Source organism: Nomascus leucogenys, chromosome 8 (genome assembly GCF_006542625.1).
Source record: "Nomascus leucogenys isolate Asia chromosome 8, Asia_NLE_v1, whole genome shotgun sequence".
Taxonomy (NCBI): Eukaryota; Metazoa; Chordata; class Mammalia; order Primates; family Hylobatidae; genus Nomascus; species Nomascus leucogenys.
The window spans coordinates 99785406-99806348 of NC_044388.1; the positions used below are offsets into that span (position 1 = coordinate 99785406).

At 38.4% G+C, this 20943-nt stretch overlaps 1 protein-coding gene across 6 annotated transcripts in view; it reads right to left on the minus strand.

Moving 5' to 3' along the window:
- Positions 1 to 20943, minus strand: part of DENND1A (DENN domain containing 1A) — a 544738-nt gene that overhangs the window by 266610 nt on the left and 257185 nt on the right. For all 6 annotated transcript variants that reach the window (XM_030817797.1, XM_012509181.2, XM_030817794.1 and 3 more), the window contains 2 exons: positions 19802 to 19855; positions 5159 to 5269 (listed from right to left, as the gene is read on the minus strand). In XM_030817797.1, coding sequence (XP_030673657.1) covers positions 5159 to 5269; positions 19802 to 19855 — 165 coding nt within the window. The remainder of the gene's footprint in view (positions 1 to 5158; positions 5270 to 19801; positions 19856 to 20943) is intronic.

Below are 20943 nucleotides of genomic sequence, written 5' to 3' on the forward strand. Positions count from 1 at the left end.
GGCCCCAGGAAGCTGAGCAATGTGGTGTGGGTTCCTGGCACTCTCTCCTGAGGGTTTCCATTAGATGGGTATAGAATTCTAGGTTAGAAATCATTTTCCCTTAGAAGGTCAAGACACTGCTTCACTGTCTTCTAGTTTCCAGAACTGCCACTGCCAAATCTCAGGCAATGTTGATTCTTAATCTTTGTACGAGAACTGCTTTGTCTCTATCCCTGATATTCTAAAATTTCATGATAAAGGAGCTTTGTACCTTCTTTTTAGGCTTCTGAAAATTTTTGAAATATATTAAGTATGTATGTCATATAAACAACTGTTAAAGAAAAAAAAAATGTAAGAACCCCAAACCTACCACCTGGCTCAGGGGTCAGCAAACTACAGTGAAAAGGCTAAGCCTGGCCTGCTGCCTGTATTTGGCCATAAAGCTTTGTTGGCACACAATCATACACATTAGTTTACCTCTGTTCGATTACAAGGTTGGAGCCCAGCAGTGGCAACAAGGACCATATGACCTGCAAAGGCGTATTTATTATTTGACCCTTTATAACAAAATGTGTTGGTTCCTCACTTGGCTTAAGACAGAAAGCAAAACTTTTGATGTCCCTTGTACGACTCTTCCCAAACCAGTCTTTTCTCTCCCTGTGAGGAAACGATTACTTAAATTCTGTGTTAATTATTTCTTTTTACCTTTGTAGTTTGTGTGAATCCCTAAACAAGATACCATTTAGTTTTTCTAGCTTGAACTTCATATTAATGAAATCATACTGAACAGTATATCCTGGTGCAACCCAGTTCCTCACTCAGCTTCTACATTAGAGACATAATCATACTGATAGTGCAGTTCATTTTCATTGATCCGATCGATATTCCACTGTGTGACTACACCACAGTCTATCAGTTCTCTGTTGGTAGTCATGAGAACTATTTCCAGGATTTAAATAAAAGCCACTGTGAACATTTTTATACATGTATCCCACCATACATGACCAAGGGGTGTGTGTATACACACAAAATTCCACCTAGGTGTAGAATTGCTGAGTGATGGGCATACGTAAATAGTTTTGTAGCACATACCCTTCAAATAGTAGTAAATGACATTCTCTAATACACTTCCAATATCACCTGGCTTTGTCAGCCACCAAATTTTTTGCAAACCTAGTGTTTCACTGTTGGTTTTGTTTGTTTTTTTAGAGACAAGGTCTCACTCTGTTGTCCAGGCTGGAGTGAAGTGGTATGATCATAGCTTACTGCAAAGCCATGATCCTGGGCTCAAGTGATCTTCCCGCCTCAGCATCCCAAGTAGCTAGGAGTACAGGCGCGTTCTACCACGCTGATTTTTAATTTTCTTTGTAGAGACAGGGCTCTCACTATGTTGCCCAGGCTGTTCTTGAACTCCTGGCCTTAAGCAATCCTCCCACCTTGGCCTCCCAAAATGTTGGGATTATAGGTGTAAGTCACTGTGCCCAGCCATAATCACTGTAGTTTTAATGTGCTTTTTGATGATTACTAATGTGGTTGAGTATCTTTCCATACGGATGTTGGCCATTTGTATTTCTTCTGTGAAATGCTAATTCATGCCTTTTGCCAATTTTTCCATTGACAGGCTTGTCTTCTTTTTAATTGTCATAGTTCTGTACTTATTTCCGATACTAATTTTCTGTCAGTTTTTTTATATGGCAAATCTCAACTTGTGATTTTTCAGTCACAGAAAAGTATCTTTTAATGAATAAAAGTTCACAATTTTAATATTTTCTTTTATACAATGTATATTTTGGACCACCTTTAAATAAGCCTTTCTCTACTCCAAAGATCGTCAAATTATTCTATTTTGTCTTCTAAATGTTTTTAAATTTTGCCTTTCACATTTAAGTTCTTGATCCATTTGGAACTTATTTTTGTGTGTGTACAATAGAAATGGTCTTTCTTTTTTTTTCCCATGTGGACAGCCAATTATTGAAAAGTCTATTGATTCCCCAGAGATGCTACAATGCCACCTTTTATGAAATAAAGAGCCCATATACATGTGATCTGTTTTTGGGCTCTCTATTCTGTTCCATCAGCCCATATGTGTATCCTCATCCCACTACCAGCATCGTAATTACTACAGCTTTATAGAAAGTTTTGATAACTGGTAAAGCAAGCTTCCGCAACCCACTCTTTTTTGTCAAGTATGTTGTGGCTCTTTCTCTGGCTTTTCCATATTAATTTTAGAATTGGCTTGTCAGGTACTATGTAAAACCCATGGGGATTTTGAATATAATTGTATACAATCTATACATCGTTTTGAAATGAAATAACTTCTTCAAGATATTAAGTCTTCTTATTCACGACCATGGTAGTGCTTTCCATCCCTCTATTGAGGACCATAAAAGTTTTCCCATTTAGTATGCTAATATGTAAGTTATATCAATAGATTTTCTAGTATCATCAATCATTTGCTTCCTATTTGAGTATTTTTACCCCTACATTAATGAGTGACACTGGCTGCTAATTTTTCTTTCTTGTGCAGTCTTTGTGTTGAATGTCAAGGTTATATAAGTGTCACAGGAAAAGCTGGGTTTCATTCCCTCTTGTTCTAGACTCTTAAGGAGTTTGTCTAAGATTGAAATAATCTTTTCCTTGAGATGTTTGATAAAACACACTTGTAAAACCACCTGGGATGAGTGTTTTATCTGGAAAAATATGTAAGGATATTGATTCGATTTCTGTAAGTTAAATAACCTATTTAATTTTTCTATTTCTTCTGGAGTCAACTTTGCTAAGTTATTTTTTTCTATTTTGCCTTAGTTTTCAAATGCTGGCATAAAGTTGCTAACAGTATTTTCTTACTATTTTTAAAAATTTCTGCTGCATCTGTTCTTTGTGTTTGTAGATTTATTCCTTTATTTCATTTTAGTTTTGGGAGGAAGAAGAAATAACTTTGTGTGTTTAATCCACCACATTTATGAGAGCAAAATCACACAGAAGTTTCATTCTTCCTTATCTGTAAGATGGAAGTAATTACAGAACCCACTAAGGCTGTTGTAGTAAGGATTAAATGAGTTAATACATGAAAAGTGCTTAGGACAGTGCATGGCACACAGTAAGGGATCAAAAACATCATGATTAAATGATAGAGAATTCATTTCCATTGAGATGATGTCATGTTTTTGTTGACTGAAATTTAATAATCTAAAGCAACAGTATAGGGAATTCATTTCCACTGAGATGATGTCATGTTTTTGTTGACTGAAATTTAATAATCTAAAGCAACAGTAACTGGTTATGGACTAGACTCTTTCAAAGAGGTGATGATAGATGTGGTTGACAATATTCTCATTCTGAAACTCAGTCTGGGTGTTTGTGCCCTGAAATTATGAACTGCATGTATGGTGTAAAATAAAATGTAAAACAAAGCAAGAGGTCTACTATAGGCTATTCTTAACACATAGCAGACAATTAAAAAAAAAAACTGAGTTCTTGATGAGCAATCAACAACCAAAGAAATAATATAATAAGGAAGGTATAATAAAAACCGTAAGGAAAACTCTAGTAGTCTCAGAGTTTTCATTGTTAGGTGCCTTTTATTCATAAGTAAACACATAACTTGATTTTATCCATAGGCCCTTCATTAGGGAACTCTCCACTTATAAAAGTATTTTTCTACTCTCTCTAACAGAGGGATGCCTATTAGGCATTCTACTCCCAGTCAATTTCTGTATATAAGTTTTGTCTACAAACAAAAACAACAATAAACCCAGCAAACAGATATTGAATTATTTAGGGGAAAGTAAAGTGATGCCTGTGATTTACTTTGAAATGCATAAAAAATAAGATGGATCGCCTGTAATCCCAGCACTTTGGGAGGCCGAGGTGGGTGGATCACTTGAGGTCAAGAGTTCGAGACCAGCCTAGTCAACATGGCAAAACTCCATCTCTACTAAAAATACAAAAATTAGCTGGGTGTGGTGGTGTGTGCCTGTAACCCCAACTATTTGGGTGACTGAGGCAAGAGAATTACTTGTACCTGGGAGGTGGAGGTTGCAGTGAGCTGAGAAAGCGCCACTGAACTCCAGCCTGGGTGACAGAGTAAGACTCTGTCTCAAAAAAAAAAAAAAAAAAGATGGACTAATGGATGCTATGGATGATAAATAGTTGAATAAATACACGATAAAGCAACTGGTACAATGTCACTAGTAGAATTTAGATGGAAGTATATCAGCATTCACTGTAAAATTATTTCAACTTTCTATAATGGCTTAAGAATTTTCATAAAAAATATTGGAGAAAATGTGAACTCTTATACTTAGCAAGTGAAAAACTAAAATAAAAGGAATATAAAAATATTTGTATTATACACACAGCAAAAGTTATATAGAAAGTTCATTATAATTTATAAAAAAATCAAGACACCTATAAATGTGAAAGGATGTTAACAAAATACAAATAAAAAAATAAACCCATGGAAAATATTCAGTTACCTCTAACCAAAGAGGTAATTTTAAAATTAAAGCAAGCCTGAAATACCATAGCACATCTACTTTCTTAGCAGAATTAAAACACGTGAGCACATGCATGCGCGCACACACTCTCTCTCTTTCCTGGCAAAGCTGCCATGAAAACGATGCACTCATCTACAGCTGGCAGCCTTCACTGTAAACAAGCACCACCTGTTTGCGAAGCAATTTGGAAGTCCCCAAGTCATAGTGCTTATCAAGTCCTTTGACCTGGTGTCTCACTACAGTTAGAATATAACTGTAACAGTCAAAAGAAGCCAAAAGATGTTCATTGCAGTATTATCTACTAAAAGGATTAAATCATAATGAACAACCTAAATGGCCATCAAGAGAAGAAGGATTTAGTAAATAATGACACATCCATATCATGAAATATGGTGTAGACATTAAAAAATGACAATTGAAGCTCATGTAGAAATCTGCAAAATGTTCATAACACACAATCAAATGGAAAGCTATTTATAATTGACTGTGAGACTACAGGAATAAATGAAATGTGCATTGGCACTGTAAAAAAAAACCATGAACAATTAACGAAAATGACATGCTGCCATATAAGAGGACTGTAGCTGACTCCTTTTTCTAAAATGTTCTTTCATCTTGCTGATGTATCTTTCAATTAAAATTAGATCATTAAAAAGCCAGTCTTAAGACTGTCTACTCACAGTGCTGAGTTTGCTGCAAATGATGAGTATCCGGCGTTCGTACAGCATACTGGCGTACAGATGCAACATGTTGTTAACATCTACAGCCACAAAATATTCTGTCAGATTTCTCTAGGAGAAAGAAGAAGGCACGGTTTGTGGCTGATTTTCTTTGTTCTTATTATAACTGTATCTAATAAAAGCATAAGAAACATAAAATAATCAGAAAGTATACTCTCTTCTTTCCCTGTCCTTTTCTTTTTACCTGGGAGGCCAAATCCCCCACGTGTAAAATCATGAAGCGTAAAGTTGGAAGAGACCTTACAGAGGAAGGAGCCTGAGCAATTACATCTTTGTGTGGTGATTACTTGACAACATGAGGTCGCATCCAGCACTTAGGTCAGTTTCTAAAGGTGAGCAGAACAGGAATTCTACATATCTTACAAATGAGGAAACCAAGACTCAGAGAGATTCTCCAAGATGGAACAGTCTAATAAGCAATGGAAACAGGACTACTGCTCAAATCTTTGGGCCCCAGATCCTAGAACCTTCCCGATGTGCTGTGCCATACGCCTAAGCAAAAGAAAGTACCCAGGGGCCAAAACGCTTCTGGCACTGAGCCCGTTTCTGTGCAGGAGACGCCACCCATGAAGGCCAGGCGAGCTCCTCTCCCGTCATCACTGCTGGTATCCCCTCCTTCACAGTTTACATTCGCTAAAATGGCTCAGCTGGAATTAAGGCAATTTCGGACATTTACAATTTCCAGGTATTTCACTCAAAAGGGGAAAAAAAGTTGAAGACAAACAGCAGCAAGTTGTGACAAAGCAGTGTTTCAACTAGCTTTTTTCCCCCCTTGTAGCCTGGGCTTCATTCTTTTAATTGGTACTATAGATTGGTACTCTTCAGATTTCAGAAAAAAAATGGAATGTGTTTCATTTATACAATGCTTTCTATACCCACCTGACTTTAATAATACACATGAATATGCTAATTTCTTCAATGTTACAGGTTTTCAATGCCATACAATATATAATCCTCTGAAAATGAAAGGGTTGGGGAGGGAAGGAATGCTATTGCCAGGGGTTGCAGTTTATAATGATTAAAGATCTATAACCCATAAATTGAAGTAAACCAGGTGGATTTTACATGCAAAATAGCATAAAGTGCTTTTCAACAATACTATGGGCTGGGAGCAAAAATGGGCACTTATCTTATAATTTATTATTGTTTGACTGAAGTACCAGGTTAACCATCAACCTTTATAAATACAGAGCAAGTGAATTAATAGCTCTATATAATAACTACCTATCAAGTGCCAGCCACTGTACCAGACACTGTGGATGTGTAATTGTGCAATCTTCACAAAAATTCAGTGAGGCATTATTCTTTCCAATATAAAGAAGTCTGGGAGAGGTCAGTAACTGGCAAAGTAAGATCTGACTCCACGGCCTATACGCTTTCCCGTACACCACATTGTCCCTCTTATGCACAACTATTGTTTGAAAGGTTCACATCTATTATCAAACACGTCACTTAATCTTCAAGCTGTTCCTTGAACTAAGTATTATTATCCTTCTATGAAGATGAGAAAACAGTGGCACAGAGAAGTTGTGTAATTTGACAAAGGTCGCACAGTAAGTGGATGTGACATGATTCAGTCCTGAGTGGGTCTGTCTCTAAATCCGTGCTGTTTTTATTCCACACAAAATTGTAGGTAAAACTCGTATTTGGAAAAAGAAATGAAACAAGATCAAGTATGCCTAAAGAAAGGGAAATGTTTCTGTTAAAAATTACCGTTACCCCATTCACAGAGTGATCTGTATGTGGCAGGCAACAGGTGCTTTTCCTGTGTTCTTTCCAATCTTCCCAACAAGCTTGAAACAGGCATTACCATCTCCATTTTATAGATGAGAAAAAAAAAAAAAACTGAGGCTCAGCAAGTCTCAGTAGACTTCTAAAAGTCACCCAGCTAGAAAGGGGAGAACCATGTTTCAAAACCAGATCTCCTCAATTCAAAACTCATACCCTAACCACCACACCAACTTGTCTCTTAACAAACTCAGTGAAAAACAAAACAGCAAACACCAAAGGCAGTCGGAAGGAGTCAACCAGTGTATCTTGGTTCCTCCACTGGATGGAGGAACACAGAGCTAATGATGTAAGGGTGGGGTTTGCTCTGAAGACGGTGACATGGCACAGCTCTCCTCACAAACAAAAATACGAGGCCCTTCACTGAGCATTTCAGTAAAAAGCTTAACTGCTGATGAATTACATGAATTTTTCTTTTAGGAGAGGATGGAAGTAAAAAGAAAATAGAAATGAGGAGCTTAAAGAAGGCCAGAAAGCCCATTAGCACTTTTGACAGATCCAAAGATAACTCTGAAGCCACCAAAACGTGGCCTCAAGAGTCTGCCAAGAAGCTTCACGCTGGGGAGAAATATGTTACACAGCTTGCCGTCCAAATAGGGAGACACAGCGTCAGAGACAAATCCTGCGCCTTATTTTGGTGGGAGAAAAAAAAATCACAAGGATACTTTTGTGGATGGGAAGGGAACATTTCTGAAATAAAAACACCATTTGATTGAGGCATGTCCCCCATCTCCAATCAGATTCTGAGGGACTCAGGTGCTTGTTCCAAAAACTCTACACAGGTATGTTAAAAATATGTAACATTTAGCCAAATTCTCTCTAAACTGTCATGTACTTTTTTTGGTATTTCTCATCCCATCTGTGCTGATTACCAAGATATTTGTGTCTAAACAGAAGCTGTCTTTCTTATCTGCTTCCTCCCCTGCCTCTTTCCTTCTGGGATGCCACCCGCCTGAGCGGGTGGGAGTGGGTGGGAGTGCCAACAGCCCTGGGAACCTCGCTCAGCCGTGGGAGCACCTGTGGGGCAGAATGGGGCCCCGGGAGCAGCTGCAGGGAGCACTCGCAGTTCCCATCAAGCCTCAGTTCAGAAGCACGCCCCATGGAGTCAGGAATCTCCCTCCCCCAGCCACATCAATCCTTACTCTCTCAGGCCTGCCATGCCTTTTCATATCCACAGGCCTTTACTTCTGCTGTGTCCTCTGCCTCAAACGCCCCGCTCTTCCTTGAGGACACCCGCTTACTTTTCAAGGCCCAGCTCCAATGTCACCTCCTCCCGGGAGACTTCCTCAATTCATTTGTCAAGCTCTCCTGTATGCTTCCATTGTCCCCATCTTACAGTAACTCAGTTTTAAGTACGTTTTTGCCACGAGACAGAGGTCCTGTTAAGTGAAGCTGCTTCTCCCATCATCCAGCAGTTTGATGACAGCAAGCTCGGCGCATGGAGGAAGCAATGGCTGAGGGTGCTGGTCCCTCACTCAGGCGAGAGCAGTGCAGTGCGGAACGCCCCAGCCCAGAAGATGGACTAGGTGGGTCATTAGGAAGAATGTAGCATGTGACTCCAGAAAACCTGGCTCTGAGTCGGATGAAGCAATTGATTACTCAGTAATGGTGAAGAACCTGCAGAAAAAGAACTGCCACTGGAAGCTACACAAAGACCGGTAAGTAACTGGGGATGGCGGAGGGATGGAGGGGTGACTTTTCATGGTATCTGTGGCTACATGTATTAAAAATGTAAATAAATTAGTGGTTTATCAGGTAACTGGGGTGAGGGCTGTACATAGAAGCAGGTGTTCATTTCACAGCCAGGCCAACCATATTTCTCCGATGGGTAAGATCAGAGGATAGAAGGGAGGGCTTTTGTGGCAGGCTGTCGTCAGTCAAGACTACAGCCAGAACACATTATGAGCTTCTGCTGATAAAAGACACGAGATAAGCCACTCTCCCAGCACTTTGCTTCTTCTGTGGACTAAATCCTCATCCTCTCATTTCTATCTCTTATAATCAGGCAATCAACACACACTTATTTAACTCCTACTATGTGCCTAGCACCCTCCTGGGAGCTAGGCCTGCAGAGATAAACTGTGATCTCCATTTTCCTGCTTACTCTGGGGTGGGAGGGACATTAGACTCAGAAATCCAGTATGCATCATACTGTGGTTGAGGCTACACTCCAGGCATGGCTGAGAAGCCTCTCTCCCCTTGATGGATATGCAAGGGAAGGCTGGAGAAAGTGTGACAGAGAAGACATTTGGTCTGGGCCTCCAAACAGGGGTTCACTCAGTGGATGAGGGAAGAAGCATATTCCAGGCAGAGGCAAAGACAGGGTGGGGAGAGGAGCCACAGGCAGGGAAGAGAGTAAGGGGCAGGGTGGGGTGGGAGAGCAGGGGGCAGGGGAGCTAGGGACAGGGCCGTGCTGAAGGATCCTGACATGATCCTATTCGTGTTTCAGAAAAATCTTCCTAGAGACTCTGTGGAGGACAGATAAGAGGGCAAACAGGAGGCAGGACAGTCAATTAACAGGCTGCTGCCATATTCTGGGAAAGAAATGATTAAAATACACATTAAAAAACCAATTCAGACAAAAGTTTTGGGTGTAGATGTCATGGATATCCATAAAGTGGAATCACAGGACTTGACGATGAATTAGACTTGGGGAGGGAAGGAGAAAAAAAATCTCAAGTGACCCCTGGACTTCTAGATTACTATGCACCATACTTGTCTACTTGCCCAAATAGGATTTTAAAGGGAGAGTCCATTCTTTTAATAAAGGATAAATCCTCCTTCTAAAGCACTGTAATTCCTGTCAAACATGGTGTCCCTGGCCACCTTGTCCTAGGCTTAGTGTCCTGGGCTGTAATGCCATCATGGCTGAGCCTAAATAACCACTTTCTTCATTCTCCGCCAATTACTTCTCTGTGTGACTCACCTACTTGGAAAGGAAAACCTTGCTTCGAGGACTAGTTCCCAGTTTCTGTGCTCAAAAGGTCTCGGTTTTCTTAGTGCCAGTAAGTTTTTAGGCTTGAGGATATTCCTTTCCTACTCACGGAGTTTGAACATTATTTCAGTTACACATACATTTATGTCCCCATGAGCATGTGCCTCTCCACCTAGCATCTCTTCTGGCCACACTCTCTAGGGCTGGGTAGCACAGCTACAAAGCTATCCACCACCCAGGCTAGAAAGGGCTCAAATCTGAGGAAGGTCTCTGGACAGGGCAGCCTGCAAGGTGTACTTCAGAAGAAGCCTGCAATGCACAAGCTCCTTAGACTCTTGGCTCCCACTTCTCATCTCTGCAAAGAAATGTTGGTAAGCGTCAGGTCCAGAGCAAACCCCCTGTGGCTCTAAATCCAGACAAAGACAAAGGGAATGGCACCTGGCAAAACCCCCATCCTCCCAGGAGAAGCCTTATAATGGCTGCTCCCTTCTAGCTGTCCCTGCTGGCTCCTGCACCAATCCAGGTGGCTGGGGACTTGAGGCTCACTGTGATCCATGCCTGAGGTTACGAAGCAGGTGGGGGTGGTGGCGATGGGGGGAGTTGGAGTGGGGTGGGAATGGGAGGGGATATAGTGGGGCTTAGAGAGAAAGCGTCTTAGGTTCAATACCTTAGGGAAATGAGATAATCCTCAAACCAAAGAACTGACTCTAAGCTGGGTACTCCTTGGAGCCTTCGAAACAGATGCTAGTCCGCCCCACTGTCTGTCATTTTATTAGTCTTTGTGACTTTCCACTTCATACATGGTACACATGATAAAGACCTACTGTCTTGTGTCTGAAGGCAGCTTCCAAGGCAAGAGGCTTGGTTTTGTCAGTGGTTCTTGTTTACTGAAATAACTTCTATTCAAATTATTTTACCATAATATAAATTTTTAAAACCCTCAACCGATTTTTTTTTTTTTTAAGAATTTAGGTAACCTTAGTTGGGAGGGATTCTTTAAAGGGAATTATAAATTTGGATTCTACAAGAATCTGCTTAAGAAAGAATCCCAGAAATTCACATAAGCAATCAAATCAGAGAAGAGTATTCTAGAAAGGAAAGCAGAGTTTACTGAGAGGTCAACTTTCATCCCTCCATGTGAATAGAAAAACCATTAGAATAAACAATTACCTGACAACTCTTAAGAGAAACAATGGAATTCTCTATAATCGCAGTTCTTGATAATAGGTCTTCTACTACCACTTCAACTTTGTTTATGTTTGAAAGTCATGATGAGTTCATAAATCTTTTCTATATCATGGTGCATCTTTTGACAAAGTGGAGTCTGGGCAATGTTATATGTAACTGTCCATTCTAACTGCTTTCCTCGCATCATTAACCACTTGGTATGACACCAACTAGATAATTAAGACAGGTTTGTTTAATATTCCAAATGAAGGTCTATATGATTATCCATTAATCAAAAGTAGACTTCAAAACCTGGACACTTAAAAAAAATCCTTTATACAGCTGGTTTACAATGTAATTATTACTACATAACTGTTTGTGATCTGCGACTTTTTTTTAAATGCAGGTCAACTGTTTAAAATTTATAAAGATTTATGCTCATTTAATTATTGCCTGCATAAAATTCACTCTTACATGTGTTATCTTGATAGACAGAGAAAACCCTGATGGGCAATTACAGAGTGATAGTTTTTCAGTGAAAAGAAAGAAAATATTTTTACAAAGAAATTGTAGAAATAATGAGAATTAACTTCAATGGGGATCTGAAAGGGAAAAGAATTAATTTTTTACATTTGCTTTTCATTCATGTCTTGCAGACAAATTGGCCCAAAAGCCAACTGAAAGGAATTGTTCTTTTCTCTTCTCCTGGGGGTGGCTACATGTTCATTCATTCAGTCATTCGTTCAGTCAATAAATACACACTGGGCTTCTATTCTGTTCTGGGTAGAGTGCTACCGTGAAAAAAAATACTGATCCCTGTCCTTAGAGAAGGAGACAGGACATTTTGCCAAACATTCATACAATTAATTATATAACTTACATGTATGATGAGCAACTTCTTAGATGGGCAGAGGGAGCCATGGAGCCAGGGCCCAGACCCAGCAGCATCTCAATGCTCAGATCATACCGACAGAGGTATGAATCCTGGTTTCAGCACTTCCTGGTTTGGCAAGTTACCTCACATCTCTGGGCTTCATTTCCTCTCCAGAACAGAGATAACAACCATACTATAAGACTGTTGTGAAGATTTCATAACATAACAAACAGTGCCTGATCTGATCCACAGTGGATGCTCAATAAATACCAGCTCCTTCCTCTCTTTTTTTACACTAACACTTCTCTGGAGCTGTCCAGGAGAACAGGATTATCTGGTGATAGAACATTATTAAGTTCCACATCCCAAAGCCTATTTATCCTTTTTGTTGCTTATGTTCCTAAGAGGAGATAGTCAATAAATATTTACAAATCATCTATATTACAGGCAGCAGAGCCCTGGGCTCCATCTGCCACACCAGTTCCAAGCTTCAGACATTCTGGTGTGAAAAGGGCCTGCTAAGCCACTTTCAAGGCTTCATGAAATATATGCCCCATGAAAGGAAAAGAATTAATCTCCATAACCATGAATATGAGAAAAACCTAAAAAAGATATGCTCCAAGAATAATGTTCTTCAGCCCTCAGCCACAACTCAGATCTCAAGGGAGGTTAAGACTAGAATTCTGGGAGAGCCAAGAAAAGGAGAAAAAGAAACAGACCATTGAAAGCAGCATCTCCAACAAACCAGACATTGTCCTTGGAACTCTACATTTAACACTTCATGAGTTTCTCACATTTTCCTTTTGTAGATAAGGACCTAGAGGCTCCAAGAGTATAAGTACGTTGCCCCAAGGTCCCAGGGTAGCGAAGCCCAGAGTCTGGTTGTCTCTAAAATTCATGTTCTTTCCACTACACCAGATCATAAAGGATTAACAACCCCACAGTTATTGCTTATTTCAATTTGCAATGCAGCAATTTAGTAATTTTAAATTAATCCTTGAAAAATCATCAAGAGATTAATATGCAAATTTCAACACTGCTAGAGCTCAATAGTGATTCTGTGTCAAAAACCACACAAATCGGTCCTACAAAAGTTCAGATTCTCCTTAGAGGAAAGGCTTTCCTGCTTCATTTTTTAATTTGCTATATATTTAAAAAAATCATTTCTTTTCCTTTTTTTTCCTCATGAATAGAACACATCAATTCCAGGGAGGCAGTGGGGTACAAAAGGAACAAAAGCTTACAAACCTGGGTTGCTACACCGTGCTTACAAGCAGACCTTGCCGCCTCAGCTCTGTGAGCTCTGGGCTCCCTGTCTAAAATGGGGCTCATGTCTACCCCTCTCGGAGTAGCTCTAAGGATTAAAGTGGAATCATGTACGGTAGGAGTCTGGCAGATTGGTATTATCATTCCGCTTAGAAACAAACAAGGCTAGCCTTTTACTGGTTTGCAAAGGAGGATTTAGGGACAATGGGTCATGCACAGGGAATTGGTTCATTAGTAGCAAAACCAGCAGAAGGAATGTAAATTTTTAAAATAGTGGGGGCAGGAGAGGTAGCATACAGTGCAGACAGGCTTTGGAGGTAAGGCTATGAGAAGACTTAAAAAAAACCTTCCTAATCTCAATTGTGGTTTTGAAAAATTAGAAATGATCAGAATTTCCAGGTACCTTAAAATGAAGTTCTTAAGAAATTATTTGTTCTTAAAAGAAAAAAGATTTTTTTTAATGAACCTAACCTAGGCAATCATTTTTATCATAACATTATTTATAGTAGAAAATGTAAATGTCTATTAGTAGGAAAAGCATAGCTACAACAGTTAAATACGGTGAATTAAACATACATTTATCTTTTCTCTCTCCTGATAGCAGCCTCCCAGAAAAAGTCACAGTAAAAGAATTTTAAAAGGCACGAATACTGAAAAACAGGAGAAGAATTAGTAATGGAAGAAAGAGATCAAATTTTTGAACACCAAAAAGCAGATGTGACTAAAGAACTGGTTTTCAAGCTGGGGCCATTAGTCCCCCAGGGGATATTTGGCAATGCCTGGGGACATTTTTGGTTGTCACAGCTGGAGGGGAATGTGCTACCATCATATAATGAGTAGAGCCCAGAGATGCTTGCTAAATATCCTACGATGTATAAAACAGCCCCACTCAACAAAGAATGATCTGGCCCAAGCTGACAAGCATGCAACTGAGGTTGAGAAGAAAAGCTGAAAGCTATGGATAAGGTGAGCAGGCACAGCACCAAGCATTCAGCCCAACTCATAGCACAAAAAGAATTCCAAAAAGGAACTGGAGACACCCAGAATCTCTGAAGGCTAGGAGAGGGGGTGCAAATAAAAATAGGAGTAATTCAATCCCAAGGATCTCCTCTCCCAGCTCACTGAGCTAGTCAACAGACTTTCCTGCACCTCTCCAGAGGAATATGTGTTTACTTTCTGGAAGAACTGAACCAGAAAGGCCTGGGGACACCAGGTATAGTTGAGGACAGGCAATAAAGCCTTACACTGAAAATGAGTATTAAACGAAGGTATACATATTAGATGTTGACATGTCATAACCTACCATTCCTACTCAGCTTCCAGAACACTGGTAATAAAGCATACACTACCTAGGCAAAGAAAACAGACCAAATCCAAAGGAAAAGATTCTGATACTGATATTTCAGAGGCCACTGCCCCCAAAATAGCCACACTAGTTCCAAGCTCCAGAAATGACTGACAGAGCATTCAGTCAGCTTTTTAGTGCCTCACTCTTAAATGTGACGGGGCAGCCATTTGAGGAAAGGCTCTATAGTGAAAGTTATGGAACAAAACAAACGGAAGATAGGAATGTTGAGCAAGAAAATAATACAAGAACAATTTTTAAAATCTATAAATAGTCTCACAGATGAGTGAAAATATTAATATAATGGCAGAAGTAAATTTCCAAAGATGGAAAGATTCGCTGAAGAAAGCAGAGAGAAAACGAAAAGAAAGAGATGGAAAATAGCAGAGAAAAAACAAGAAAATTAGAGGATCAGTACAGGATATTTAACATTCTATCATAGAGGCCCCAGAGAAAGAAAGAAAAATGAAGAATATTTTTTCAAAGAAATAATGTGAGAAAAGTTCTCAGCTCTAAAGGACATGAGTTTCCGTATTAAATGGAACCACCAAGTGTCCAGCACAATAGATGAAAACAGGCCCCTAGCAAGGCACACCACTGCAATTTCAGGATACCAGGAGAGACCACCAAAGGATGGTTACAATAAATAAATCACAGGAATCAGAATGGCTGAGACTTCTTAGCTGCAACAGCAAAGCTAGAAGTCAGTGGAGAAACATCTTCAAAGTTTGGAAGATAATTTCCAACCTAGAGTTCTATACCCAGTCAAACTGTCAAAAGAAGAATAAAGAGGCTGGGCTCATGCTTGTAATTCCAGCACCTTGGGAGGCCAAGGCAGGTGGATCACTTGAGGTCAGGAGTTCAAGACCAGCCTGGCCAACATGGTGAAACCCCATCTCTACTAAAATATACAAAAATTAGCCAGGCATGGTGGTGTGTACCTGTAGCCACGACTATATGGGAGGCTGAGGCAGGAGAATCGCTTGAGCCCAGGAGGTGGAGTTTGCAGTGAGCCGAGATTGTGCCACTGCACTCCAGCCTGGACGACAGAGCGAGACTCTGTCTCAAAAAAAGAAGAAAAGAGTTATTTTTAGTCATGCTAGGTCTAAAAATGTTGCCTCTAACAAGTACTTTCTCAAGAAAACTACTGCCGCATGTTTCACCAAAATGAGGGAATGAAATCAAGAATGAGAAAGATGTGAAACCCAAGAACGCTTATGTGACAAAAAGTTGTATAAGAAAGGAAAGGTAATCTACTAACTGCTTCAGCATGCTCATTAAAATGTAAACATTAACTTCTGATTTAATGTAAAAATTTTCTAAAGGTATAGAAAGAATGGGAGGGGGAAACATGTGACTGAGAGAACGTTATTCTGTGTGTTTCGGGGTGGGGAGTGTTACAGGTGGGAAAAGACCAAAACTCTCATCTTCTATAGGAAAATCAATAAGTGATATCTGTAACAAAAAAAAAATAAGATTTAGCAATATGAATAAGTTATTCAAAAATACAGAGGGAAACACAGCGGCTAAAAACTTGAAAGTAGCTGGGCAACTTGAAAATTGCTGGTTTTCATCAACTATGTAGTCCTACATGTTTTTAATCCATTAATATGCATTACTTTCATAAGAATAAAAATACCACTAAATAAGTAAGTCATTAAAAAGGATGAAGTAGGTAGATATGAACACTTTTTAGAATACATTAAACCAAAAAATGAGTTGCTAAACAAGTATGAATAGCATCATATTTATGTTTAAAAACCATCTACAACACACACAGGTTCTCACACACATAACACTAAATTCCTAGAGAAAGATTTCATCAAACACTGGAGGGAGAGTGGGATTGGGGTTGGAGGGGATGGTGGTAATGGGGGCCTTTCATTTTTTTCTCTATGTATCAGTATTAATCTTTTACAACAAAATATTTGTAAAGAATTTTTAATGACACAGGTAAATGTTCATGGTACATTGTTACAAGAAAAACATATAAAGTGTGTACATTTTGTGTGCTTTTAAAAATGTAAGTTTTGAAACTTAACAACAACAACAAAAAACAAAAGAATACTTTTGTCTCAAACAAAGTATTACTCAACCCCCAGTGTAAGCAGTGGAAATTAACCTGCTCTGAATAAAATAGGAGCAGGGATCCAGTGCTCTGATCAGTTAGCCATCTACCTCTGTGAGGCCTTCCAGGGCTCCCAAAGCAACACTGGGGTTCCCGGTGGCACAGTTTGAAAACTACATGTCATAAAAAGGAAGGATGAAAAAACTCAGAAACAGATCTCTGAGATGGGAGATTATGCCTGATTTTTCTTTCGCTGTTGTATGATACACATACACACATACCTTTCCTATGATTTGGTACTGTTTAAGTAATAATTATCTGTTCCTGAAACACCTATATAACCACCTAAATCTGATAGATTTTTTGAAGGATGGAGATTGAAATAGAGCTTTATTAATCTTTTCAAGTTATAATTCTATATTCATATTGCCTATTTCTCAGACCAACTATCATTTGTCTTTTTCTAGAAAATTTTCTCTTTTCACAATCTTTAAATTTATCGAATAAGTTTAAAATTTTATTCTTTTCACAAATTCAGTTTTTAAAAACTACTATTTTTCAATTTTACTTTAACAATATTCCCTAACAAATTTAATTATAATTTCTTTTTCTAGTTTTGGTTATTTTTTATTACTATTCTTTTTTTAGCTTCCTGAAAGTCAAGTTCATTGTTTTCTAAAATTTTTATTTATGTAAAAGCATTCAAAGCTATGAATTTTCCCAGAGTGTGATTTTGGCCATATCCCTAAGGTACTTGTTTAGTGTCCTTATTGTCATTAATTTCCAAATAATAACTCATTTCAATTTTTATCATCTTTGATCCAACTGCTATTTCAAATAGATGAATATTTTTAAACCTTTAATTAATTTATTATCGTTTTCATTCACTGCCATAAAAGACAGTGACCTGTGAGAGTTTAATATGCTCTATTTTGAAATTTCTGGTGTGATTCAGTACATGATCAATTCTTATAAATGTCCCATGGCATTTTAAAATAATCCTTCAGTAGCCTCCTTCGTAGCCAGAGTATGCCTCTGCTTCTGCTCTTCCTGCACTACTTTCCCACTTCTTTTTGGATTTCTCCACTGTCTATACTGAATTGACTGCAACTATCAGTAATCATCTCCTTTATATTATGTAAATTCCCAAACTTTCTGGCTCATGGCAGCTTCCTCTGTCATTAGGGAAATATTTTTCTCCTTTCGTTCATCATTTCAATGGAATTTTCTGAGAGATGAAGGGTAAAAATCACAGGCTCAAAGTATAGCATGTTATGTAAGAGCTTAGTCTCAAGAATCTAGAAAGATAAATATTTGAATTCTGATTTTACCATTTATTTCCTGTAGGATATTGAATATGTGACTTAAATTTTCAGGGCTTCTGTTTCCTTATATTAAATAATTATGGTAGTTACCATGTAAGCTTGTTGAGAGAGCTAAATGAGAAAATGGAGAAAAGCACCAAATATATAGTATTTCGAGTAGTAGTACTCAATCAACATTAGCTATTGTTGAAATGGGAACTCTGGTCTGAATTTTTTATTAGTTAATGTCAAACAAAAAGGATGCAACATTTTCTACCATAGTCTGATCATACAGATAATATACTACATGGATATGCTTGATAATCCCAAGTTATCAAGACTGTTATCTAATCACGATACTACAGCCTAACTTCATTACATTTGATCACCTGACATTTATAACCTGTTCTATAGACAACACTTAGAAAAATTTCCTTTCTGTGAATCTACAGTAGTTATGAAAAGGTATAGCACATATTCCAGTACTTTTCTTATCAAGTATTCAAGTATATGCCCAAAAGAATTGAAAGCAGAGACTCAAACAGGCATTTGTACACCAATGTTCAAAGCAGTATTATTGATAATAGCCAAAGGGTAAAAACAATATCTATTGATCTCAGCATCTATCGCTGGATGAACAGATACGCAAAATGTGGTCTACACATGCAATGGAATATCATTCAGCCTCAAAAAGGCAGGCAATTCTGACACATGCTTCAACGCAGATGAACTTTGAAGGTATTATGCTAAGTGAAATAACTCAGAACAAAAGGACAAATATTGTATGATTTCACTTACGTGAAATACTATATAGAGAGTAGTCAAATTCATGGAGACAGAAAGCAGATTGATGGTTGCCAGGGGTTGCGGAGACAGGGTAATGGGAAATTGCTTAATGAGTACAGCGTTTCAGTTTTGTAAGATACAAAAAGTTCTGGACATTGACTGTACAAAATATGAATGCATTCGAAACCACTGAGCTGTACACTTAAAAATGATTAACATGGTAAATTTTATGTTATGTATTTGTTACCACAATTTTAAAAAAGTAATCAAGTGTCTAAGTGGTAGACATTCTTTATCTGATTCTACATAGTACTATTTATAATCATAGTAAAACATTTTGAAAACATGTCATGCAGCTAGACTAGATATGTCATTCAGCTTGTTCAGAAGGCAAACATCAACCTTCTGCTCTCTCTCACTCTAGTTCACTGCTCCTACGTCCTTTGGAGGTAGGGATGGAGGCCCTCATGCTTCACCCACAAATACTTTATTTTATTCTCTGAAAGGTAAATATACAAAGGTAAGAAGTAGAAGTGTAATTCTGCTTGAGTAGATCTACCCTAATAAACCTCTATTTGGAAAATTCTTTATATGGAAACATTTCACTTACAATAGCAGAAATGAGAAACAATCTAAATGTTCTACAGTGAGAGAATGGCTAAACTACAGAGTAAATGGAATATTACATAGTTGACAAAAATAAGTCATATGAATGAAAATGGAAAAGATGTTTTTATAATAGGTGATTTAACTATGTAAAAATACATTCTAAAAAGAGGGAATCAAATATCATATTAATACATAATTACCTTTGAGAAATAGGAATAACAATCCCTCCTTGTCTTTATACTTTCTATACTTTGCAAATATTCTCTATTTGTTTTTGTTTTTATAATACACTTCAGTTCTTATACTTTCGTTTTTATAATGTGTTTTTTAAAAATCATAATTTTTATAATGATACTTTAAATCACATCCTTTATTTATTAAAACAAATAGGCAGAAAACAGAGAAGAATAAAAATTTAATTTTTTATTCCCAAGTACTTACATTCTCAGGTATGCTGGGAAGTTCTCTGGTATCAGGCACAGTAAAATAAGAATGCTAGAAAAGAAAAGCAAAAGTGATTTATTTCTGCTAAAATGTATAACAATTGCATTACTCAGAATTCAGGTAAATGATTGGAAAATATTTCCTTACTCAGAAAAGGAAACGGTTTCACTCAGAAGAAACACCCATGGAATATTTTCTTTGGATAATGTCAGATTGAACCAGATGCATTAAATCATCACTTTGGTAGATGGAGTTCTTTTCTATGAGAGGAGAACTTCTTTGGGAGATATAAATGAAGAGTTCAGGCCAGGAGTGTTGGCTCACGCCTGTAATCTCAGCACTTTGGGAGGCCAAGGCAGGCGGATCACATGAGGTCAGGAGTTCGAGACCAGCCTGGCCAACATGGTGAAACCCCGTCTATACTGAAAATACAAAAAAATTAGCCAGGTGTGGTGGCGGGCACCTGTAATCCCAGATACTCGGGAAGCTAAAGCAGGAGAATCGCTTGAACCCAGGAGGTGGAGGTTGCAGTGAGCTGAGATTGTGCCACTGCACTCCAGCCTGGGCGACAAGAATGAAACTCTGCCTCTAAATAAATAAATAAATAGTTCAAAGAAGTTAAATGGCTAAACACATGAAAAAGGCGTTGGTTTCATAATTTATTGTTCAGTGAGGCAAGTGTATTCTAGGAACAAAATATCACCAGATTCACTCAGTGATGATTTTTACCAACCAAACCTGTCATCTGATTTCAGCATCTGAGATTATATTCATCTACAAAATGTGGCCAAAATCTGCCCCAAAGGCCTAAGTGATGTTAGTAAGAGCTCCAGTTGCTGGAGCACTGGAGCTGAGACCATTGCAGATGACTAAGAGTAGAGAAATTCTGCCCCCGAAGCCCACTCCATCATAAGCCTCCTGACTGGAGACTCAGTGGAGTTGAAAAATTGACCTCTTCAAAGAACGTCCAATAAGGCATCTCCATATGCTACAAGCATGCATCCCTGAGTTAAATGACAACAGGCTGAACTGATGGCACCTCCTTTGCTGCTATTAAAGACTCAGAAGACAATGGCAAGCAGGAATGGAAAGAGCTTGGTGCCGGCCAATTAAAGATGGGATTGTGCAAAGGCCAGGAA